The sequence below is a fragment of the Strigops habroptila genome, chromosome 7, assembly GCF_004027225.2.
Source record: "Strigops habroptila isolate Jane chromosome 7, bStrHab1.2.pri, whole genome shotgun sequence".
Classification (NCBI taxonomy): domain Eukaryota; kingdom Metazoa; phylum Chordata; class Aves; order Psittaciformes; family Psittacidae; genus Strigops; species Strigops habroptila.
The window spans coordinates 61,768,420-61,791,765 of NC_044283.2; the positions used below are offsets into that span (position 1 = coordinate 61,768,420).

At 38.9% G+C, this 23,346-nt stretch overlaps 1 protein-coding gene across 5 annotated transcripts in view; it reads right to left on the bottom strand.

The window, feature by feature from the left end:
- DCLK2 (doublecortin like kinase 2) overlaps nt 1-18,577 on the bottom strand; it is an 86,707-nt gene extending 68,130 nt beyond the window's left edge. For all 5 annotated transcript variants that reach the window (XR_003992174.1, XR_003992173.1, XM_030491552.1 and 2 more), the window contains exons 1-2: nt 17,499-18,577; nt 5,983-6,317 (exon numbers count right to left, since the gene is read on the bottom strand). Coding sequence is in view for 3 of the 5 variants with exons in the window: in XM_030491552.1 (XP_030347412.1) it covers nt 5,983-6,317; nt 17,499-17,913 (750 nt within the window). In the remaining 2 variants the exon portion in view is untranslated. The remainder of the gene's footprint in view (nt 1-5,982; nt 6,318-17,498) is intronic.
- Between the last annotated feature and the right edge of the window lie 4,769 nt (nt 18,578-23,346).

Below are 23,346 nucleotides of genomic sequence, written 5' to 3' on the forward strand. Positions count from 1 at the left end.
GTTGAAGCATTTTCTGCTCTGAGCTCAACCCAAACCAGCAGACTCCCTGAACAGACAGGTGCTATGTTAGAGCCCTTCCAGCCTATAACACACATAAAGACAACTGTACCAAATAGTGTGGAATTTTTCAATTTCCAGGTAATAGAGGTGTTCCACTTATACATATTTACTTATAAAAGGGGAAAAGGATCCAGCCAACCATAAGAAAGTGATTCACTTCCTCAATTTTTCCCCCCTCAGTCTCAGAGTAAAGTTTATTTAGCTCAACCTTAGAGACGCTCATCTCATCCAATGAACATCAGCTATAGGACAATTAGACTGTTCAGAACTCTTCTATACAATTTTTTAGGGTTTCCCTATGCCTTGGAAAGTAATCTTTATCTCTTCCACATTGGTTTTGCCTCATGTCCGTTCAGCGAATAAGAAACATGGCTTTTGACATCTAGTATGACTTCTTATTTTCCTCTTCTGTACTGTGTGTATCTTTTCTGATTTACATTCCCAGGCCACTTAGCTCCTATTCTCTTGGAAGGTGCCTCTCTTCGAAGTTCTATTTTGTCTTTTAAAGACAATCTAAATAATACTTCTGGTTGCATCTCCATCAATATATTTTACCTTTTCCACTCATACACTGCAGTAGTACCAGTGCTATCCACTGCTGCATCAAGAGGTCTCAGAAGTAATGGTCCCATTCCCATTCTCTCATACAATGTTGCACACATTCTGCTGATAACTTAAGTCAATGATACAACAATATAAACACCTCAGTGATCGCCGCCCCAAGCAGACATAACTCATTTGTTTAATTTGCCACATGATAAGCAGACTAACGTGCTTTTTCTTGTGGACATCAACCACGAATTATGAAAAACCTTTCTATCCAACATACCTAGTCTTTCAGTATTTAACACTGTCAATCATATCCATAGTGTCAAATCACCAAGTAGTCTGCTGCAGTTTGCATGACAAATTTTAAATCACTTTCTAAAAGATGACTCTACCTCTTCTGACCCTCAGCCTTTAAGATGAATGCAGGGACTATCATTAGTGTTCAAAGTCTTGAAGCTGGGTGAGGAAAGATTCCTTGACCACAAATGCCAAACTTCTGTGGGATCAGCAATGCAGAGAATCACTCTCTCTGCAGCTGTCACTGACATTCCTCTATAACAATATATAAATCTTTTTAAGTTATGTAGAATGTATGGGGTTAAGGATTTTTTTCCCCTTCATACTTGCAAGTTAATGCAATATTTCAGCTTAAAGTGCTGTTCTAAATTTCAGCAGAACTAGAACTGCAAAAAAATTGGAACTTTCTATGTTCTTGCAAAACTGCCTGTAGCCAAAGTTCAAATCTGTCATTTCCAATACATCTGTGAAAGCGCCTGTACTAGGTTAGAGCCTGAGACATACGATAAAGACTTCTTTCGGTTTCCGTAGATTTCTACTACACAAAATGCCTGCTAACATGGAAGCAATTTTCTATTACAGTTGTTTCTCAGCCTGCAATGAGATATCAGACAGTGATGTAGCAGTACAATTAAATGACACATGCACACAAAGACACACCTAACTCCTAGTACCTAGTTCCTTAATCAAAAAAAAAGGTTTACTGCCAATAAATAAAATACAGTTGAAAATCAAGCAGTCTTTCTACAGTCATTAGGTAGGAGATAATTGAACTAAAGGCAAATAGTTACTAAAATTACTCTGTTAACTACAATAAAATTATTTGAGAAAACCCCGCCTCATCCAATTATGACTTTGCATACAAAACTGGAAAACAGAAAACCAAAATTAATATGTTCCAAAACTTGCCTCAGCACTAAATAGTCAGCTCTCACTGAGATTAGGATTCTAGTAAAAATGTTGTAATATGAAGATACTCAGATCTGAATAACAGAAGCCTATGTGCCAAAAGAACTGAAACAATAATATGGGGAGTATCAGTTCTACTAACAAATGAGATCTCTCCTGCTCACCCGTTGTTTTGGTTTCTGTCCTTTATGATTGGTATGCTAACAGCTGCAGGTAGTCTCCTTAGTATTTCCACTACAAAACAAATACAAAATTCACCAGAGAGCATGAGTCTGATGAATAGTTCCAAATGTAGTATCTGTTTTCTTCAGTTATCCATTTACTTTTAATGAGCACCTCATGCAAAACTTCATTAGTCGAAAACTAGGGAGCTTTTGGTTTCAGAGACAGTCACCAACATACCCATGGCCCACCAAAAAAGACCTGTAAAATAAGGCTTATCTGTGGTATGTTCTCACTATTTGGGGAATGGAGCATAGAACACGTGGCTCATCCACCTTTTCAATCCTGTTATGGCCATTAATGCATGAAACTGCAGCACAATGCTAGCTTAAAAAGTTACTATCTTCCTGAAGTGAAGATTTCTTTTTCTTTTGTATGTCAAATAATACGTATTTCAGAGTTCTGAATGGCTTTTTGTGAGTTTCTCACAGGAAATCCCCCCCAACACATACCCATGTATTATATGCTTTTAAACAGTTGGTGCAGGTAATTACCATTAAATTGCTATCCTAGACTTCACAGTGACTGAAGCTTGAAGCTTGTTCAGCAAGATAGAAACTCTCTATTCTCTTCAGAGATAACAAAGGGTTAACTTCCCAACTGGAGAATTTTCAGTCTGACTGTCCTTGCTTCACAGTAGGACAGTGACAGATTCCAGGAAAAATGCAGCCAAGTAAGGAAAATACTTTGGTCAAACAAATCTATTAGGCAAACCTCAATGTCAGAAGCACAAAGATTGGAATAGCAGAAGCCTGCACTACAAAGTTAAAGCCTAGTTACTTTTACAGGAATATTTTTCTCCACATAGAAACCACCACAGAAGTCTTGGGAGGTAAAAAAAATTTGGTTGCTCAACAGCTTAAAAGTGAAAAGTCAGCCTTGGATCAATGTAGTTAAGAAAACCCTCTGTTCTAGAGGCTACAAAGCACTAATATGCTAAGTTACAGCATCCTGAAAATAAACTGAAAATAAAACAGAAAATTGTAAATGTTACAAAAGATACAATGTTACAAATAAACAGTTACAATGGTACAATTAAAATGCTACAATGTTACAATTAAAATGTAACAATGTTACATTAAACCCACATAATTGTGTGTTTTCATACACAATAATCAAGGAAAATAGCCAACATGGATGTTATTCTCTGTGTTACTATAATCAAGATTTGCTACAGTCAGGACTAATGAAGTAAATAAAAACTATTCTGAGGACATCTTTTCTGCTATACTGCTCTTTCATGATAATTTCTTACTAGATGTTAAAAATTTCTATTGGAAAACAAAGTCACCCCATGTAAACAGAACAACACACTCCCTAACAAAAGGATTCAAATTTTATACATGTATATTTTAAAAACCTGAATTTCAGCACCAATTCTGTATTAAACAGAAAATACAACCTAAACCTATTCACTAAGAAAAAAATGCAAAAAAAATCTATTTCCTCAGAGATAAAAATATGAAACAGCAGGAAAAAGGAAAAAAACAAAACCAAAAAAGCCTGAGAAACACAAGAGCTACATTTATAGGAACATAGCCATCTACAAAATGCCTTTTTTTTTTTTAATAATGGTTGCCTTTCAAGCTGTGCCAACCGTACAATGAACATAAAAGATCTGCCTTCCTAGCAGATTTAGAAGAATAAGCAATTACTGCATTAGAGAAAATAGGCTTAGAAATTTCCACCAACTGGTAATTGGCAGCAAAGCAATTCTATTTGCCAAACCCCAAAAAGCCTTTGGGCACCAACCTCTACATGTACTAGGAATGAACGAGGTAAAAAAGAAAAAAAAAAGTCCCTCTTGCCTCACACTGGTGTCAGCCCTTCACTTCAGGGAAAAAAACAAACAAAAAATATCTCTCATTTGAAAACGACTTTCCCCAGAAGTCTCTATCTTCACAGATAAGCAGAAGGAGGCTTTTATTATCAGGGTGTTTAAAGCCATAGGTCTTCCATCTGGGACACTATATCCCATGATCACATAAATCACAATTACGCTATGGTTGCGCAAGCAAAGGCTCCTTCCCAAAGTCTATGGAAAAGCCAAAAGGCCTTTCTTCCAAATGGAAGGGAGGTCTCCATATTTGTGCATTACTAATGCTGAAACATGTACATCTGCAGTCCAATTTTCATTATTGCCTTTACCACAGAAGGGCAGGGGGAGGTACTGCAGCAATTAGAAGTGTTAGACTTATTTTGGAGCATTACTAATGATCGGCCACCCTCACTGTGGACTAAAGACAGCCATCATCCACCACAGTGACAAATGTGGTGACAGTAATGTACAAGCGAAATATGTGAGATTTAAAATTAATTAACTTTATTGGTCCCTCATACACTACTGCATCTCCCACATCAATGCAGATCAGTGAGTGTACTATGTTAACAATACAATAGAAGAGGTGAATCTGAAATCAAAATCCTAGTTTTTGCAGTTTACTTTCCTGACTCTATCTACTTGCTTAAGAAGATTAAAATCATTTTATCTACAAGAGTAAGAGAAGACTTCATGGGCAGAAAAGACTAATTACTGTATAATAAATACCCTCAAAGCTATTTTATTATGAATTAAATTTAACATGATTAAATCACATTTCAGATGTTCCTAGAAAGGATTCTATCTTAACAAATCACATTAACAAATCTCATTAAAAATCAAATCTATTAGAAGAGCTAAAGAGCACATTATAGTGCCACCAAATACTGAAAACCAAGAAAGAGTCTTAGTGATGCATTTGCCTCACTATATTTAATGCCAAAGAACAGAAGCTCTTTTCAAATACTTGATTATAAAAAGGGTATCCACAGCACACAGAACATAACCAGAGAGACAGACCTCCTATCGAGACAATCTGTATAAGTGCACTTGTTCTGCAATGCATCTGCTAGCAACTTTCAGCACCAGGAAGTGCTTTTTCAGTAGTCCGTAGGATTATAGCCATTATAGAAAGCATGACAATTAAAATTCCCACATCTGTTTCAATACAATTGAAACTTTTACAAGTAGTTCATGCAACTATATAAGTATGTAGGTGTGAAAAAATACCTGTTAAATGAGTAAGGATCTTAATGTTTAGTCAACAATACAATAGTCGAGATACCTGATACTGAATGTGATCTACTTCACAGCTTGTATTGCCCTATATTACTAAAGTTGCAATGCTATCAAAGTTCCACATTGGTGTCAAATAAAAGTATCAAGTATCAAAGTCCTCTTCCATGAAGGGCTGAGTCCTTAACCTGATTGATCAACAGCAAACATATTCCTGACACTTTAAGCTGGTGCAGCAGAACATTCTGTGGGCCACTCCTTTGTATTTCTGAGTGAGAATAAACAACTGCTGCATCATTAAACCTGGCAGCAGGTTTTTGCATCGGTAAAACTAAAAGCAAAAACAAATTGCAAAGATATGACCACCCCTCCAGAATTATTAATTTCACTTAAAATTCTTGGCCTTAGATCACGTCAGTTACTACCTCCAGAACGACATTTCAGTCCTTTTGCTACTTAAATAGCAACCTGTGGAAATGAAATGGAAGGAGGCAGCAGTATTTTTCTTATACCACTCAGCACTATGTAGTCTGAAAACATGACTCTGCTTCTGAAAACACATATGTATTTTAACAAGTTTTCTTTAAAATAAACTGCATTACTTAACAGGCACTTTTTAGCAATGCAACAGAGTTACTATATGAAAAAGATACTTTTAAAATTCTTTTGGTTTTTACTTGAAATGTAAAGTGGTTCTTTTGCGCTATATAAAATATTGTAGGTTTTAGCTATTAATATTTTAATACAAATTTTCAAAGTTGCCATTTATTAACTATCCTTATTCAGAAGCAGGTTAAAGCATATACAGTGAAAATAATTCAAGTTATGAAAACAAAGAAGCTTAGATTAATGCATAATTATTAGATGGTCACAGCAATTTATTCTCCTACCTGTTTTCCATCCAGTGTACAAAGTCTCTTGACTACACCTGAATCTAACTTAATGGCTTCTGTGATGTCAGTCAAGACCTGTTCAAAGGAGTGAGCGGTCTTCTTATTCAGCAGAATTCTCACAGCCTTCCGTGGTTTTACTCCACTCCTAATAACAGTCACTAATTTGGGTTTAATGAAATCTTTACTCTCCTTCACTTCACTCTTTGTGGATGACAAAGATGTCAAGGATCGAGTGGATCCAGTCCTTACGTTCACGCACCAGTTTGGATTGACATTCTTGGTGTAATCAACCTTGCGATACGGTTCATTGGATGCACATACATAACTTTCACCTGAAAAGAAGATGACATTTTCATAATTTTAGGGGGTTTGCAGCTATTTTTTATCAATTAAAAAAAAAAGAAACAAAACACAACAATTTTTTTTATGAGTGATTTTGCTGTATTTCAACTGCAGGCCATTTTAAATGGAGGAGTGTAAATTACCACAGCTTTCCACCCAAACAACACTCTCATAGAGCGGTTTCAACAGGTTTCAAAAGACCTCTGGTTAAGAAATAAAAATGAATAAATTAAAAAAAAAAAAATTAGAGGGTAATGAGGGGGTTGTAGATATTTCTCGTTTCTTTTGGATCATAAATTCTGACTGCAGAGTTACTTTGCAAGTGCTTAAATTACTTGAGCTCACAATATATGACATTAAGAGCATTCTCCTACAGCAAATACCCAGGCCCTTCCCTACGTATTCCTCAAGCATATACTTCAAGATGTGTACACACATACCAATGTTTAATAATGAATTATTTCGAAGGAGCAAGTTTTAACAGTGTAAAATTCAAGCATCTCAAGATGATTGCCCTGAAGGACACATGAATTTACCAGGAGTTATTGCCTCTCTACCAAGAAGACACTGTTAAAATTTACTCACCTCAACATTTTTAAGACCAAGAAACACTTGTTGAGGCCACAAATGAGCCTTTGAGTCTACAGGAATATGAAAGGACATCTATACTTCCCCATTTTAAGTTCTTTCCTAATTCAGAGCCTGCACTGCTGATATCTCCTGAAGTCATAAGAGGGAGGTGAGAGGACAAAAAAGTTATCACAGGCTAGTAATACACACGTTTACATCGAATTATTTAAAGTAGCACCCAACATGATGCAGACCTAAGGAATTTGTTACTTATCTCCATTTGCTGACATAATGCAAGGCTGCAGACTAACTGGCTTTTTTATTTTTTCTCCTCAGAAGAGAACAGTTTTCTCTTCAAACTACTGTTTGTTGAGTACCACAACTCTTTTAATGTCTGACAGCTATATTCAAGATGGAGACCATGAAAAAGTCTGGGTTATTTCTGTAACGCATATCCTTGGGATCTCACATATGACATCCAAAGATTTCTCAAAAAGGCAGAGTATTGCCATAAAGATGAAAGAGAGTTATTCCAAACTGACAGAAAACACCATTCCTCCAGGCAGAATAGCTACCTGTATCTTAAAAAGCTTAGCCTGTTCTAAGGTTAAAGCTACGTGCTCAAGGTCACTGGTGGAACAAACCAAACTTACCTCCTATGTACACAGCAAGAGGAATAAAGAATACACATAGATCTATTAGACAGTTCTGCAAAAGTTACAAAATGTATACCTATTTTTAGATACACACTAGAAAACTTTTAAACAATACTTTTGCTTTCTGAGCTCTAGTTTGGAGAGCTCATCTAGCTTAGAAGTTGTATAGCTGATTCTAAAATCAAGATAGTAAACTACTTTCAAACCCCTCAGGAATTACTGTGATCTGAAAGACACAAAGTACAGTCTAAGGTACAGGTACAAAATAATTTGGTGTAAAGGTTTATGGAGGCCACAGCCTTGCATGTATTCTTCCTCTTCATTCATCCCCCTCATTCCTCCTCATATTCATAGACTAAATGGTGCACAAAACGGAAACCAATACAGACAAAAGCAGACTCCTTCTCTTTCCCTCAAAAACAAGCAAAGAAAAATGAGTTGTTTTCAGGCCATAAACTCTTTGAATGTGATTTCCACACAGCTGCATGCACACAAGCACTAATCTGCAGGTAGGGAAAAAAAATGCAAAAATGCCACACAGCCTCAGAATTGTGGTGACCTAGAAGCTTACACTGCCCCCAGAACTACATGCTAAGTTGCAACAAGTCTTCAAGCAATCTGATTCAACCTGCTTTAAGCAAGACAATTAGATGAGATGACCTCTAAAAGTCCCTTCCAAACTAAATTATCCTATGATTCTAACTTTTGCTTCAGCAGCTCAGCTGCAACATAAGCAAAGCCTTCCCCCTCTACACCCCTTAATACTAGATTCAAAGGACTATGCTTATTTTCTGAAAAATTTTAAAGCCATGAAGCTATCTCTACACACAATGCTGCTGAATAAGAAGCATCTCAAAGAAGTTGGTAGCTCTAATTCATACCAATAGACTTACTAACATAACTGCTGATCATTTTGTTATTCTTCCCTCTACAACTAGACTACTGCGTGACGCAGAATGGCATGGTTTAACCCCACCCAGCAACTAAGCATCACGCAGCTGCTCACTCAGCTCCCCTGGTAGGATGTGGGAGAGAAAAATCAGGGGGGGTAACAGTGAGAAAACTTGTAGGTTGAGATAAAAACAGATTTAATAGTTAATGCAAAAGTGCAGGCAAGCAAAGCAAAACAAAAAATTCATTCACAACTTCCTACAGGCAGGCAGGTGTTCAGCCATCTCAAGGAAAGCAGGGCTCCATCGCACGTAACAGTGACTTGGGAAGACAAACACCATCACTCCAAACCTCCTCTCCCTTACCTCTTCCCCCAGCTTTATATGCTGAACCTGACATCATATGGTCTGGAATATCCCTTGAGTCAGTTGGGGTTAGCTGTCCCAGCTGTGTCCCCTCCCAACTCCTTGTGCACCCTCAGCCTACTCACTGGCAGGGTGGTATGAGAAGCAGAAAAGGCCTTGATGCTGTGTAAACACTGCTCAGCAGTAACTAAAACATTTCTGTGTTATCAGCATTGTTTTCCAGCACAACTCTAAAACATAGCCCATATTAGCTACTATGAAGAAGTATTCATCGAAAAGGATCTTTATTTCTTTAAAACAGCAGTGTGAAACTCTCTGCTTTCTACTAGTTCCCTTGCTTGATGCATGAATAAAATAATTTCTTGGTTATCTGAATAGGTTGCAATACCTGTTTACTACAGACTACTACTTATTAGTTCTTTTTCTTTAAGCAGGAATCTTCATCTTCTGATAAACAAAAAAAAAAAAAAAAAGGAAGTGCTTTCAACTTAAACCAATGTAATACCTTAAAAGAATGAATTTCAAATTGATTCAACTGCATTTAGCCAAGCCTTAAGTTGAAGCACAAACTATGCTAACTTAAAAAAAAAAAAAAAAAAAGTACTATAGAATCATAGAATAGTTAGGGTTGGAAAGGACCTTAAGATCACTTGGTTCCAACCCCTGTGCCATAGGCCGGGATGCCTCACACTAGATCACGTCGCCCAAGGCTCTGTGTAACCTGGCCTTGAACACTAACAGGGATGGAGCATTCACAACTTCTTTGGGCAACCTGTTCCAGTGCCTCACCACCCTCACAGTAAAGAACTTCTTCCTTATATCTAACCTGAACTTCTCCTGTTGATTGTAAAATTTCCTATAATTAGCAGATACAGGAATGACTAATTACTTTAATTACTGGACATCTGTAGCATACTACAGATTGTTTAGTGTTTTAAATTCCATGCCTGCTTTCTTATACCAGTCATATAATGTAAACTTAGTAATACAAATTTTACAGGGAAAACAGATTTTACTGCTACACCTGCAAGGCAGGCACATATGGCAGGTTTAGAGCAAGGACTGTGAAAAAACACATGCACCAAGTGACTTGCTTGGTTCATGACTTAAAGGATAAAGGTTGACATTTTTATTCTATTGAAATCAGTACTTAAACTTCTAATGATTTCACCACAGCCAGGATCACCCACAGATTCTAAATTCTATTGAGAATCTTGCAAAGTACCAAAAAACCTGCTTGAAACAGAATATGATTAGGAAACCTATTGCTGCTTTCTGCATAACGAATGATTTTCTAGGAAAGAGTTAAACATTGATTTGTTTGGTTTAATAGGGGTATACGATAATTATTCAACAGAAGAAAATATTTAAGGAAAAAGATGGCAGGGGTAAATTAAATCACACCTATAAAGTTCATTACAGAAAGCTTTCCTATAGAATAGTATATTCAAAAAGCATACCTAAGAAAATGCAATGCCTTGATGAGCAGTCATTAATTTTTGAACACTATGCTATTGTTTAAATTCTTATTTTAGCCATCTTTTGAAGTAAAAAATGTATTTTTATATACCTGTTTCAAAGAAGCAGTCATTTGTAAGAGTATTATCTCTTTTTCATATTTTGTAAGTAAACCTGAAAGTGTAATATTATATATAATATTTGCTCACAGCTTCAACATATGACCCGATTTTAAATCTGTTTGGGATTAATTCATGTATAAATACACACTTCTGATAAACTCCACACTCTACCAGAAAACCAATATTTGTGAATTGATTTCAAACACTGTTAACGAAGTAACAGATAATTTTACAGTTTAAATCACATACATAAATATGTCTGGCTGTTTCACAAACTGCCTTGAAAGTGATTTTTCATATGTCTATCCTAAGTATATATCATCTCAATTACTAAGAAAATATTTTCTACAACTTCAGTGGTATTTTGATCAGGCTGTAGCTCTTTTTTGTCATTTATACACCTAAAAGCCCTAGAAATTTGTCACAATTCCATGAACAAGAATAAACACTACTTCAAATATTTACCTCACTGGCTTTGATATGGTCAATTTTATAGTTTGAAGGCCCACTTTCCATTTATAGTCTTGAAAGACTTTAAAGCTAATGCATACCAGCCTTAACTGGCACATAGTCACAGCAGTTACATTACTGGAAATAAATACCATGTCTCTAGCTTACATCTTTAGCATTAACACGAATCAGCTCCTAGTTTTTAGACCAGTTTGTGAAGTTAGTCACTGACATTACATTGAGATTTGCAGTAAAGAAGTAAACTATAGACTATGAAGTAGAAAGATCTATTAAGTAACACTTTTTTTTTTTAATGCAGAAAAGAATGCAAGAATTACAGACATGGGTTACAGCTGGAACTCTGAACCCAGCCAAACTATTCTACAGCAGAAAGCTTAACCAGGCTGCAGAGCAGTTTTGGCAGAAGTATGAAATCTCCTTTTAAGTTGGCATTATAATTTCAACAGACCATATGTGCCATCCATCCAACTCTTCATGACAGTACCCAGAGCAATCTAGAAGTGTCAATTCTTCCAAGAAATCCTGCTAGCGCCAAAAATTCCTGAAATGGGGCATATGTTCACTTTAAAAGAGTAACATCTGCTGATATTTTGGGTCACAATATAATCAAGAAATGAAGTAAGTTTACTTCTGATTCTCCATGTCTTATTAACATTAGGAAAACAACTAGAAGACATGAAACAATGCCTATTATCCAGGAAATGTTACCTGCCTCTAAATAATTTACCTATACTGCATTAATAACCAGACGCAGTATCCATGAAGCAAGACCTGTGTGTGCTGTGCGTATACAGTTTAAGCACATTGTAGAAGGATTCCAGTTTCAGAGAGCTATGCCTAAATGTAATACTCGCCATTGCCTCACAACAGAAAAACACAGATGATGAACACAGAATGGATAGAAGAGAAAACAAGACTTATGTTGGTCAAACTGACTAATAGCCACAGACCATCAGTGGCCTAAATACTGTTTTGCTTACTTAAAAACTTATCTACAAAAGTTTTATTTTGCCTGTTATTCACAGGAAATGTGCCTAGCTCACCTTTCAAGATAAAATAGCAGTGATCAAAAGAGTAGGGTGTACATGAACTCTCCAAAATTCAGCCATGCCATTCTAGGTACTGAAAGAGAAGGATGTATTTTTTCCTTTTGTACTGCAAGTGTATATCACTTGCAACTATATGCAATTTTGAGGAAACACAGCTCCGTGACAACTTGGGGTTCTTCGTAAGTTGTGAACTGAAGCCCACTGCCAGGCATTTAACAAATAGCCTAGAAACATTCAGACTTTCTGTCCTTAAAAACAGAGACTACTAAAGAAAGACTTGTAGATATTTCATTTTCCTTAGCATTAGGTTAAACCAACTGTGGATAAGACATGTAGTGGGTAATGTAAGGAAGAAGTTACGTGTACGACGCTCAAAAATCCTGAGTCAGGATATTTGAAACAAAAATCTCTGAACAAGGTTTTCTGGCTTGCTTTTTGCAAGGTGTTAACAAGCATTAACTACTATCTCCCAACAGTCTCATAAAGCATCATGATTTTAAATGATACACTGCATAACAGAGAATAATATAGCTGGCACAGGTAAAAACATCCCCATAGAAAGAAAACCATTAGTCTCCATTTTTTTTTTTAAAGTGTGTGTTCTCCTGTGAAACACATAGGACAGGGCAGGTTTCTAGGTACATTTCGTAAATCCATCTCATGTTCCTCAGCTTCTTTTGGTGGAACTCATTAGTTTCAAGGGTGACAAAAGCTGCTTATTCAGTATAGCACAGGAGTTATTAGGGCTACTAACGTTCTAACTTAAAAAGTCACAGGCAAGTACCCTTTCTGTGTTCTGTAACACAAAGCCAAGCACATTTCCAGAACACTGTATTTACAACATGTATAAAAAGATCGATCTAAAAATAAAACAATCCCTTTCATGAAAAATTAAGTTATTTAGATCTCTTTTTCCTTCATTTCTTTCACAAAATTTTCTTCCTTATTAGTTTCTTAAGATACCTTCACTTTCACATCACCTCCAATAACCCTTTATAAGTCACAATCTTTCCTCATCTACAGCATTTAAGTTCCCCACAGGCTTTTTAAAACCTGGGATGACAACCAGGATTTTAGCAGATGACTAATTGCTCCTAGCTCTCTTTTGACTTTATTTAGTCAGGACATTCAGAGAACGCTTCCTTCATGCTTTCACAGAATCACAGAACAGTTGAGGTCGGAAAGAACTTCTGGAGGTCATCTGGTTCCAATCCCCTGCTCAGGCAGGGTAAAAGATTTCAGAAGACAGTTAAGGCCATCTGGTATTCAAACCTGCATAATGCCACATGCCTCCTCCACAGTAAGTAAATAACTCTTTTCAGGTAAACTACATTTCTCTCTTCCCTTAAATGAAGAGATACACAGTGATGGAACTATTTTATTTTATTTGGATAAATAGCTTGGGAAGCTAACTGACAATTACATCTATATTTCACATCCACACCCCATTACTCCAGGATTCCGTAACTACAGTGATTCGAACATATATTTGGAAGCATATGCTTTCAATGCTTTTTAATCCTTCTTTTATCCTTCCTTTTTACCCTTCTTTGTTAAACCTGCTACATTTGCCCCTGTTTAAAGCATTACAGCATTTGGCTTTAGCACAGGAAGATAATCACACCTTTTGGAAGAAGTAAAAATACAAAGTGTCTACTTGGCGTTACAATCTGCTTGCCCTGACAAGAGAAAAATATTCTTGACCTAATATACAGTGTGCATCAACTAGGATCACAGGTACTTAAGCAGGGTTAAGAATGTAACATGCAGTAACAATAACAATGATATAAGGCAGAAAATACTTGGATTGTTCAACACCTCATTTCAAAAGCGCTCTTTTATTCTTGTATTAGTGTGGCAGAGCCCATTTCTTTAAAGCAGGTATTGTCCTGTGTTACATGTCTTAGCCATTCATAAGGACGGACTGCCCTGCTCAGAACCTTCCTACCTCCTGCCCAAAGATTTCGCTACAGGTGCCTCTTGATTGTCTGCACAACTGGGCAGACAAAACTACTGACATTTTATAAAGGACTATGTTAATTAAACATTGTAGTAGAAAGAACAAAGACTCTTAGCAATGCTTACGACCTAGGGAAAAATTTCCTTTCACATGCCAATCCGACATGACTTTTCTTGCCAGAAAGAGTCTACACTTTGTTTCCTCTCTGAAAATCCAACAATATCTCGCAACTTTGCAGCAGACCTGAACAATCAGGATTCTCCATGTCTTTCACTACCAAGACAATGAAAGCACAGGATAGTGAGACAGAGCATGACTGACAAATGTAAAACACAAACCTCTGTACCAAAGAACTGTTCTTACTATTACAATTGTGTCAAATACTTTTAAAGAAAACTGAAGGATTTAGACAATTAGTTAACTTTGGTAGAGGATAAAGATTAAATCATTATTCCATCATTACTGTTGAAAGGAAAATATGAAGTTACACATGGAATCTCCTACTCATAAGCAAAAAAGAAGTGTAATGTCTGATGGCAAAGTTGAAAAAAAGGAAACTAAAAGAAAGTCACAATATTCCTAACCCCTATCCCCTCCCTGGATCTGTCTGCTCAAGTAAGATCATGAACAGACAATGAAATTCTTCACTCCTCCCATTCTAAGAAAGCAATGAAAACTGTCAAACTCATGAGCCGTAATGTTCCCTAATCTACAGGGGCTGGGAATACAAACAACATTTGCCTAAGGCGGGTCCAGCAGAGCATGATTTTTTTGACTGTCATATCCAGTTAAGAAAAGCAATATGCTAAAAAAGGAGCTTGTCAATTTTTGAATAATAAACATGATCTGGTCCAATTTTTAACTGACTCAACCTGTAACAGTAATATTTGAAATCTATAGTATGTCTGTGCATTAGCTATTACCCTTGTAAAATGATAAACAGTAGAACAGATTGCCAAAAACGACCAAACCCCCGAAAGCATTCATCAGTGACTCAATTCTGCTAATTTGGACTACTACGATATGGAATTTGATACTGTCAGCTTTTATAACCCAGACCAATATTAACCTAATAAATGGAAAATAGGCCTTAAAGAGCTTGCCTGCAGTGGGGCACGCTAACGTCCAAGAGCTACACACACAGGCTCTTGCTGAGGAAGGTTTAATGCAAACCTTGCTGGCCCAGCAAGAGGGGCTGAGCACTCACCTTCTGCTCACTTCATAGAGTCACCAGTCACTACTGAACCTGAACTGCTGTGAGTTTGGGTACCAGTTCAACAACACTGATGATGTGCAAGCAGGTTAGGTATTGCATCAAGTAGCCATGTTGGGTCTGGTGTTCATCCAATTAGCTGACATGCATAGTAGCACTTGAATTTTATTTTCCTTTCTGAAAATTAAAAAGCAATGCAACAAAACATCATTCATAACTAGTTCTAGTGCTACTATAGTTCAAGCTTCAGGATATCACCAATGTTCAAGTATTTATTCTAGAGCAGAAATTCAAGCTTGCTGTGCTGGACATGAAGAAAATAAAAACAAACCAGCTCATCTTCTAGCTGGTCTTCTAGAACAAAACAGCTGGCAGAAAAGCTCAAATAATTTCAAGGAATGATGGATTCACTACTTGTTTGCTTTCTTCCCATCCCTGTATATACTTTCCTTTCTTTGTACGGTGATTGACTTACTCTGGTAAAGTTTTTTAGCATGCTAATTGGAGAACACACTAATCCAATTATGATGCTACAGGATTTTCTTAAGATCCCCAAGAGTTGTATTGATCATGAATAGATGACTAAGTAATTGGGACTCTCTTTTCTCTCTTTTATTTTACTGAGAAAGCATGGAAGTGGCATTTCAGTTGTGACATTTATTTTGTCTTTATTCTTCCAGTGAAAAGCAATGACAAAGGTCACTCTTTCAATGAGTATTTGAAGAGACAGGAAGTAAGTTTTTGCTTTCAGTTATTAACTTAAATAGAGTTGTGAGAGTATACACTGCATTTATACTGTTGTCCAGCAAATCATTTTGTCTTTGTTTTGTTTTAAGCCATAAAAGCTTAAGATCATTCTTTCTGCGACATTTCAAAAGTCACCCCAAGTTATCATTAGTTTATCCAATTTTTGCTTCATCTCCTTTCCCTACCATCCCCACTCCAGCATTTTTTTTTTTTTTTTTTTTTTTTTCTTTTTGCTATCTCTAACTTAAGCATTGAATCATGGAAAAGTTTTTGGCTGATTTCACATTTATTTTATTACCACAGAGTCAGCATCAATCATTTCACTTTCCCTCTGTTTTGACTGCAGAACAGCCTCATGGTAGATCACATGATGGGGGAAGTCTTCAGGCGCTATGTTACCACTATAAAGTGTGCTTTCATGCATACCTTCTTGAGTGAGACCCCCCTGATGCAGCACATGCTGTAGCCTCTCCTTTCCTACTGAATGATTTGAAGTGGCTAGTCCCTAACTTCCAGTGTCTTTACTGGTGGATTACATAAAGGGAACTTCGTGTTCCCTTTCTCATCAAATTCTCCAGGTGTGATTCAGCATTGCTTTGAAAAGGGAAGATTCCAAATCAAAGGAGGCATTAGAAGACCTACAAATGGTACTTCCTTAATGCAAATCAGCTACACCTGGCATATAGAGTCACGGGGTGGAAGACTGCAGTGGTTAATGTATTAGATACCTGAGAAGAAGGATCAAGTGCAAATTGATTACGAACCTCACATTGTGCACAATATAACCAATATATTTGAAAGGCTGATTCATGCAATGCTGAGTTTTAACTGTATTTAAGACATCACGTGAGAACATGGGGGAATTCTGCTCTTTGTTCTGGTAATTATCATTCCCTAAAACAAAGCAGCAGGTCTTTTCCAACCCTAACTATTCCGTGATTCTGGGCCCATTTTGAGATGCAGTCAAGCACTGCTCTGCTCAGATTTGCAAGGTCTACATAAACTTAGCAACTAAGTCTCATTATCAAAAGTTATTTAGGAACAATCCTGAAAAACATTTGACTCTATAAAATTATTTTGGAAGTCAGATGAGCTAGATAATTCCCTATGGATATGGACTCTGATCACATTTGAAAAAGAACTTTACACCAGTTTGGTTTAATAAGTGGTAATAATTGTTCACAGCACAGGCACTTTCTCTCTGAAAGTTTAAGCCACTGTGAGGCATTAATAACAGCATAATAACTGTAAAAGAACTAAATGACAGCATTTCCCTCTCTTACAAATGGTGATGACTGAAAGGTTGTCAAGAATTTTACTGTAGTTCCTCGAAATTACACCTGCTGTGTAACTACCATTACAGTCAACCCACACAAATACAGAGAGAACTTGTCTGGGTGATGAGAAGTGGACGGTCCACGCTGGGATAAAGGAAGCCTAATGCACCATAACAGGCAACCTCGGCCCACTTGCCCTCAGAGGCTCCATAGCTGCCGATTTTCAAGGCAACCTCTCTCTTGGATCAGGGCAGAGAGGAAAGCTCACCCCAGGGAGAGCCTGCAACCCACCACCAGGCCGCCCACCATCTCTTCCCACACCTCGACCTGCCAGGGCAGAACTACCCAGAGCCTGCTCCCTGCTTGCCCCTGGCCCACGAGAGTCTGCTCACCTTCCAACAGCTCATCCAGGCTGGTGAGCTTCTTGCTGCCATCAATGGTGTAGATGGTGCGGACACCCTGGGGTAGGTTCACATTGTCCGACAGGGACCGGGTGAGCTCTGCAAGGAGGGCGTCGAAGGAGCGGAAGCGGTCGTTGGAGATGGCATACACCAAGCCCTTGAAGTACCTGTCCCCATTGCGGTAGAAGCGGGCTTTCCGGGCTTTCTTCTCCGAGCTGAGCGCCTGTAAGGTCCGCGTCCGGTAGAGGCTACAGTGGGCGCTGTGCGCCGGGCTAGGGATCAGCCCGTTGCCCCGCGGCCCCGCGCTGCCGCCGGAGCCGGTGCCGCTGCGGCGCGGCCCGGCGCGCTGCTGCCTCTTGTCCCGCTCCTCGAAGTGCTCCAGCTCGATGCTCCGGTTGCTCGCCATGGGGAGCTGCCTGACTGCCCTCCCAGCTCCGCTGGGACCCGGACTAGCTACGGGCTGCTAAGCCTGCCCCCACGCTCGCAAGGGCTCCTCCGGTCGCCTAATTCGGCATCGCGCCCAGCCTCTCCCACCGGGAGAGCTGCGGATGACCGCAGCGCCCGACCTGCCCCGCAATCACAGCTCCAGCTGCCGCTAGCTCTGCCGTTACCCGCTGCTCCGCCCGCAGTCTCGCACAAAAGCATCCCTCACGGCTCCTCTCGCCGCCCCCAGGTTACATGCAATGCCGGGGCGGGAAGCTCGGGGCAGCGTACAGCCGTGCCCATGCAGGCTCGCACAATGCGGAGGACGCCGTGCGCGCAGGTTCCCCTCGCGTCAGCCTCTTCTCTGCTGGCTCCGCCGTGGAGAGGCGGTGGGGAACGGAGCGCCTATTCCACCAGCTCCCGGCCGTCGCGCGGGGGGGAACCAGGACCCCACCACCAGCCAGCGCGGGGAGCAGCGCAACCTTCCGGTTCTCTGCGGGCAAGGGCGCGGGTAGCGCTCGCCTCAGTGAGAAAACAACAGCGGCGGCGGCGGCGGACCCTGCGCGGGTAGCGGGCTGCGGCCCAGCCGCGGCGGTGGAGCGGGAGGCGGGCGCGGCTGCTGCCGGGCCCCAGAGCCGGGCGGGCGCGAGGAGGGGCGGGGGCGGCGCCATCTCGGCGCGAGGCGGGCACGGTGGCGCCGCCGTCACCAGCGGCCGTGAGAGCTGTGGTGGTGACCCGGGCGGCGCTCGGCGGGGCTCAGGGGGTGAGTTGGGAGGGAAAGGGGCTCTATAGGGAAGGGGAATGACCCTGGGAGTGCGGCTGTGCTGCAGCGGCAGCTCTGTCCCTCTTGCGGTGGCTCTGACGGGCCGGTCCTTTGAACCCGCAGTCCCTGCAGCCCAACAGTGGAGCCGCCTGCTAGCCCTCTCTGGCTTTTCTTTGATCAAAAGGTTTTTTTCTCCCCCCAATACATCCTCCAGGACAGAAAACTACGCCTCCCTGTCATTTCCCTTTTCCATTAGTGAATGCCACCGAGCTTCCTATTCTCTCTGAGAAACCAAATAAACAGAACTCTGGTTTCTACATCCTTCACCTTCTGAATTTGCCTTAGCCACAGTTCATGGCTTTCCCAGGTAGCTTCTCGATGCTCCCGAGGTTGCTCAGCTCATTCACTTTTAGTAGAAATGGACGACATGTACTGAAATGGATGCAATTTCAACTTTTTTCAAACTTATTTTTAACTACGACAGAATATATTTTCTTGACATGAGTACATAAACAAATGTAAAAAGCATTTACAACTAGGTGCACGTTTTCACTTTTTTGTCAGGTCTCTTGCTTTGGGAGATTCCAGTTTTGTTGTATTATTACAGGTGGTCACAGTTTCTGCTCTTTTGTCCTCCTGGCCCATAAGAACCTTTACCCATCCTTCTCCACACTGCTTGGTGTGGTTGGTGTCAGGAGCTTGTCTGCAGGTTGATCCTCTGCATTGCAAGTGTAGCTGCTGCAGGTGGAGCTTCTCTATATATACAGTAAATCAGTAACTGGGAGGCACATACAAGAGAGGATAAGTTTATGAAAGTCCTTTTCACGCCTAGGACAGAACTCTGTTCAGCAGTGACATTCTAGAAAGCTTAGGAGATATGTTTTCTGTCTATTTGTATATAGTGGGAAAGCAAAGAGATTTGACTAAGATTTATCTGTGTTCGGCTTTGTGTTTCAGTGGTTTTTGAAAATAGTTTGCTGTATTTTCTATGGATTTATTATTTTCACATTTTATATTTTGAAATACTGATAAAGTCAAGCACTATCTCACCATTATTACTGGGTTTATTACAAAGTAGATCAAACATCTAGCTACTATATTCCTAAAGACAATAAATGGAAAACATGACTGAATTTCACTCTATTAAAGTGCTAACTTCTGTGATGCCTGGAAACCTCCACAAGCAAGAGGAAGTGATAAGCCATGGAGCTGGATTGACTCCACTGGTGGTAAAATCAACAAAAGGAACTGAATGAGGAGGAGTTTTGTTACAGTTGGAGCATAAATACACCTACTAAGATTAGACATGTAGATCTTGGCTAGGAAACAGAACATAGAAGCTACAGAACAGTAGGGAACAACTTTCTAGACTGGTTTTGGTGTGTAGTTTCTAGTCCTTTTCACAGGCAATGTTGCACAGATGGAGTTCAAACTCACCTGTGTAACTTTGCTCCAGAGCGAATTGGTCTCAGCTGGGAGATCGTATTTTTTCCACATGCTACCAATCACATAGGCATGTCTGGTCTTTGCAAAATAAGTCAAATTACTTAGTTTAAACCTCAGCTGGAGGTTATTTGGACTAACCTTTTCCAATTTGCTCAGAAGCAGACCACACAAGCTCAGGGAAATTTAATTTCTCCCTTGAACACACCTGTTACCTCCTCTCATCTGTCAACTATTGCCTACTCTCAACAGCACCTTGCTCAGCTACGCGTAGAGGACTCATGCAGACTAGCATGTAATGTACATATGTGAATTTAATGTACTATCCGTGTCTATGACTGAATTTAGGTTGGAGAATTCAGTGACAGGGTAGGCATTTTATTAATTTCAAGTTGTTTTGCTGGTGGGAGGATAGGTCGCATACGGGACTTGCTCTGACTTCTGAACTCTATAGCTAGAGATGGGATGGTGGAAAGCAATTTTATACAACCCATACAGTAAGATAAAACTAAAAAGGAATTCTCACACCTCTGACCAGGAAAATTCTTTCTCCTCAAGGGGAATCCCCACTGCAGATAGTTTTTGAAGTATATCTATACCCACAGTGTTTTATAGAACATATAAGCATGAAACTGAGTTCTGGCCTGTAAAACTAAACCACCTCTAATATTAAAAGACTGTTTACAGAGAGGTTACAAGTGTAACTGCCAAGGAAATTCCTGATGACACCTGAAACATGTTGCTACAACTTGAGCTCTTCCTTTTTGGTTCTCTTCAGGTGTTTGTATTTTTAACAACCTCTGTAAGCCCCTGTTGGGAATGATTCACAATGTTTTTATTCATATGTATGCTTTGCCTTTTTTCTTGCCACCTTATTTCCCCTAGAGAGTTATCTGTAGTCAGAGATGTTTTAAAAGACTTCTAAAAATGATGAATAGAACCCCCAAACAAATCCATATGCAGCTGAGCTATGTTTGATGCTACACATGAGAAAAATAATGTGCTTAAGTATGCAGTTCTGTATGGAACTGAGCTGTGCAATCCCATTATCTTCTTTTCACTTTACAAATAGGGTTGATAAATTAGCAGTTCAGTTAACAGCAAGCAATGTTACATGTATAAATGGTACTTTGTTTATTAACCTAAATCTCCTGACACCATAAAAATGTGTTTATCATTCATTCTTTGGATATTCTTATTCTATAAATGTACATTTCCTATTTGAAAGGAGCTTCCAGTTTTCATGTTCTAATTAAACGGTTCTCCCTACTGTCATTGGGTTTTGGTTTTGTTTTGGTCCATTGGTTTGTTGCGGGTTTTTTTTTTTTTTTGTAACAAGCAAACTATCTAAGAAAATTCTAAAAGGAAACCAGGAAACTTTACCATCAGACACAATGTCTTTTCTTCTTCTGCTACCTGAACTCCTTACATTCCTGATCGAAATCAGTGGAATTTAGGTTATTTAGTGCATTTAATGGGTTGATAAGCAAAATTCAGTTCAGGATCAGAGATTACAGAGGATAGTTTTAGAAGAACTTTTATGTATCTGACCTTTGCATTTAGCTCATTGATTTCACCTTGAAAATCATAACATGTAATCTTGCTAATGAAGAAAAAAACCCACCATGAACTTGGGGTCTGTTGGCTCAAGATAAAATATTCTTTGAAGAATTCAGTAACAAAATGTTTACTTATAAGCACCAGATATATCAATTTTGAGTATTTAAACAATTTAATGGTTATTTGTAATGATTTGTTTTCAACTGAGAATGTTAAAATGCTCTTGAAGTATCCATACAACAAAAAACCTCTCAGCGTCCCCTTGAGATGCTGTACCCTACTTCATACATGCATAAAATGGGAAACGAAGTTTAAGTAACTTGCCCAAGTGGCGGAGAAGTCAGACTGGGACCAACAATCTTTGCTTCTACTGTATTCTTTTCATCCACAGTTTATCCGTGAATCCCATATAGAAAATTATATTGCTTTTAAATTTGCAGATGTCAATATAGACAACTATACTGAAACAAAATATACAAAGAAATACATCAGCACAGGTGACATAAGAGATACTTTAGCCCTCAGTCAGACATGTTCTTGTCACATTAACACTTGTTGATTAGTGGGAATGTAATTCTAAGGCTCATTGATTATTAAATGATCTTAGTACATGTTAATGTATCATAGTTAGAGAAATGTCTGAATCCAGTATCTGTAATAAGCTATTGTAAATGTGTACTCAAAAGACTTCAGAATTATTCACCTGTTTCAATAGATTAGATGAAAATGCCATACAGAGGTTACTTGTTAAACAGCTTTGTGCACTTCCCAAAGGATTTCATTGTCCTTCAATTTATCTTTAAGGGTATTATTTCTGAGCATCTGTTTAAGAGTTCTGAAAATAGTAAAAACATGAATGAAAGCCTTATAAAACCCAAGATCGAACCTGAAACACAAAAATGTAGAGGTGGAAGGATCCTCACAATATGTTCTATTTCAATTTGCTGTACCAAGGAAGACTCAAATATACCAAAACCATTCCCAGCAAGCTTCTGGATTTAAAGCTTCTTCATGGGTTTAAATGAAGGAAATTTCACTCAAAGGAATGTGGTTCTTCGATACCCAGTTATGTTTTCTTTCAGATTAGCATCTTCCTGCAGGAATTCTCTAGCACTTTGTCCCATTTTGCTGTCCCTAATGTGGGAATAGATGAGCAGAGTGGGATGCCACCTCTATCCAGTGCAGCATGAATGTTGTTAAATAAAGTTGTAAAATATTCTCAAAAGAAATAACTACTTCACATAAACCTAGTTTTTGTGATATAGTGAACATATTGGAAGAGCTAGGATACCCTCCCAATAGGTTCCTTCTGAAGCCCATTGAGATCACAGTCTTTTTGCACTCCAGTAAAAATCAGTTCCTTGTTATCTGTGATTGCTCAATGACATGACATCATGATACTCACCGATTCATATTTGAACAGATTGCCACGTTAAATAATTTAAGTATGTGTGTTTATGATATAAATAAATGCTTAACTCCCAATTTCTTTTACTGGAGGGATATAGAAAGGTCTTCAGATTCCCTTTCTCATCAAAATCTCCAGGTGTGATTCAGCATTGCTTTGAAAGGGCAAGTTTCCAAATAAAAGCTTAAAGGACACACAGCTGAAAGCCTAAAAAGGAGGAGGCATTAGAAGACCTACACATT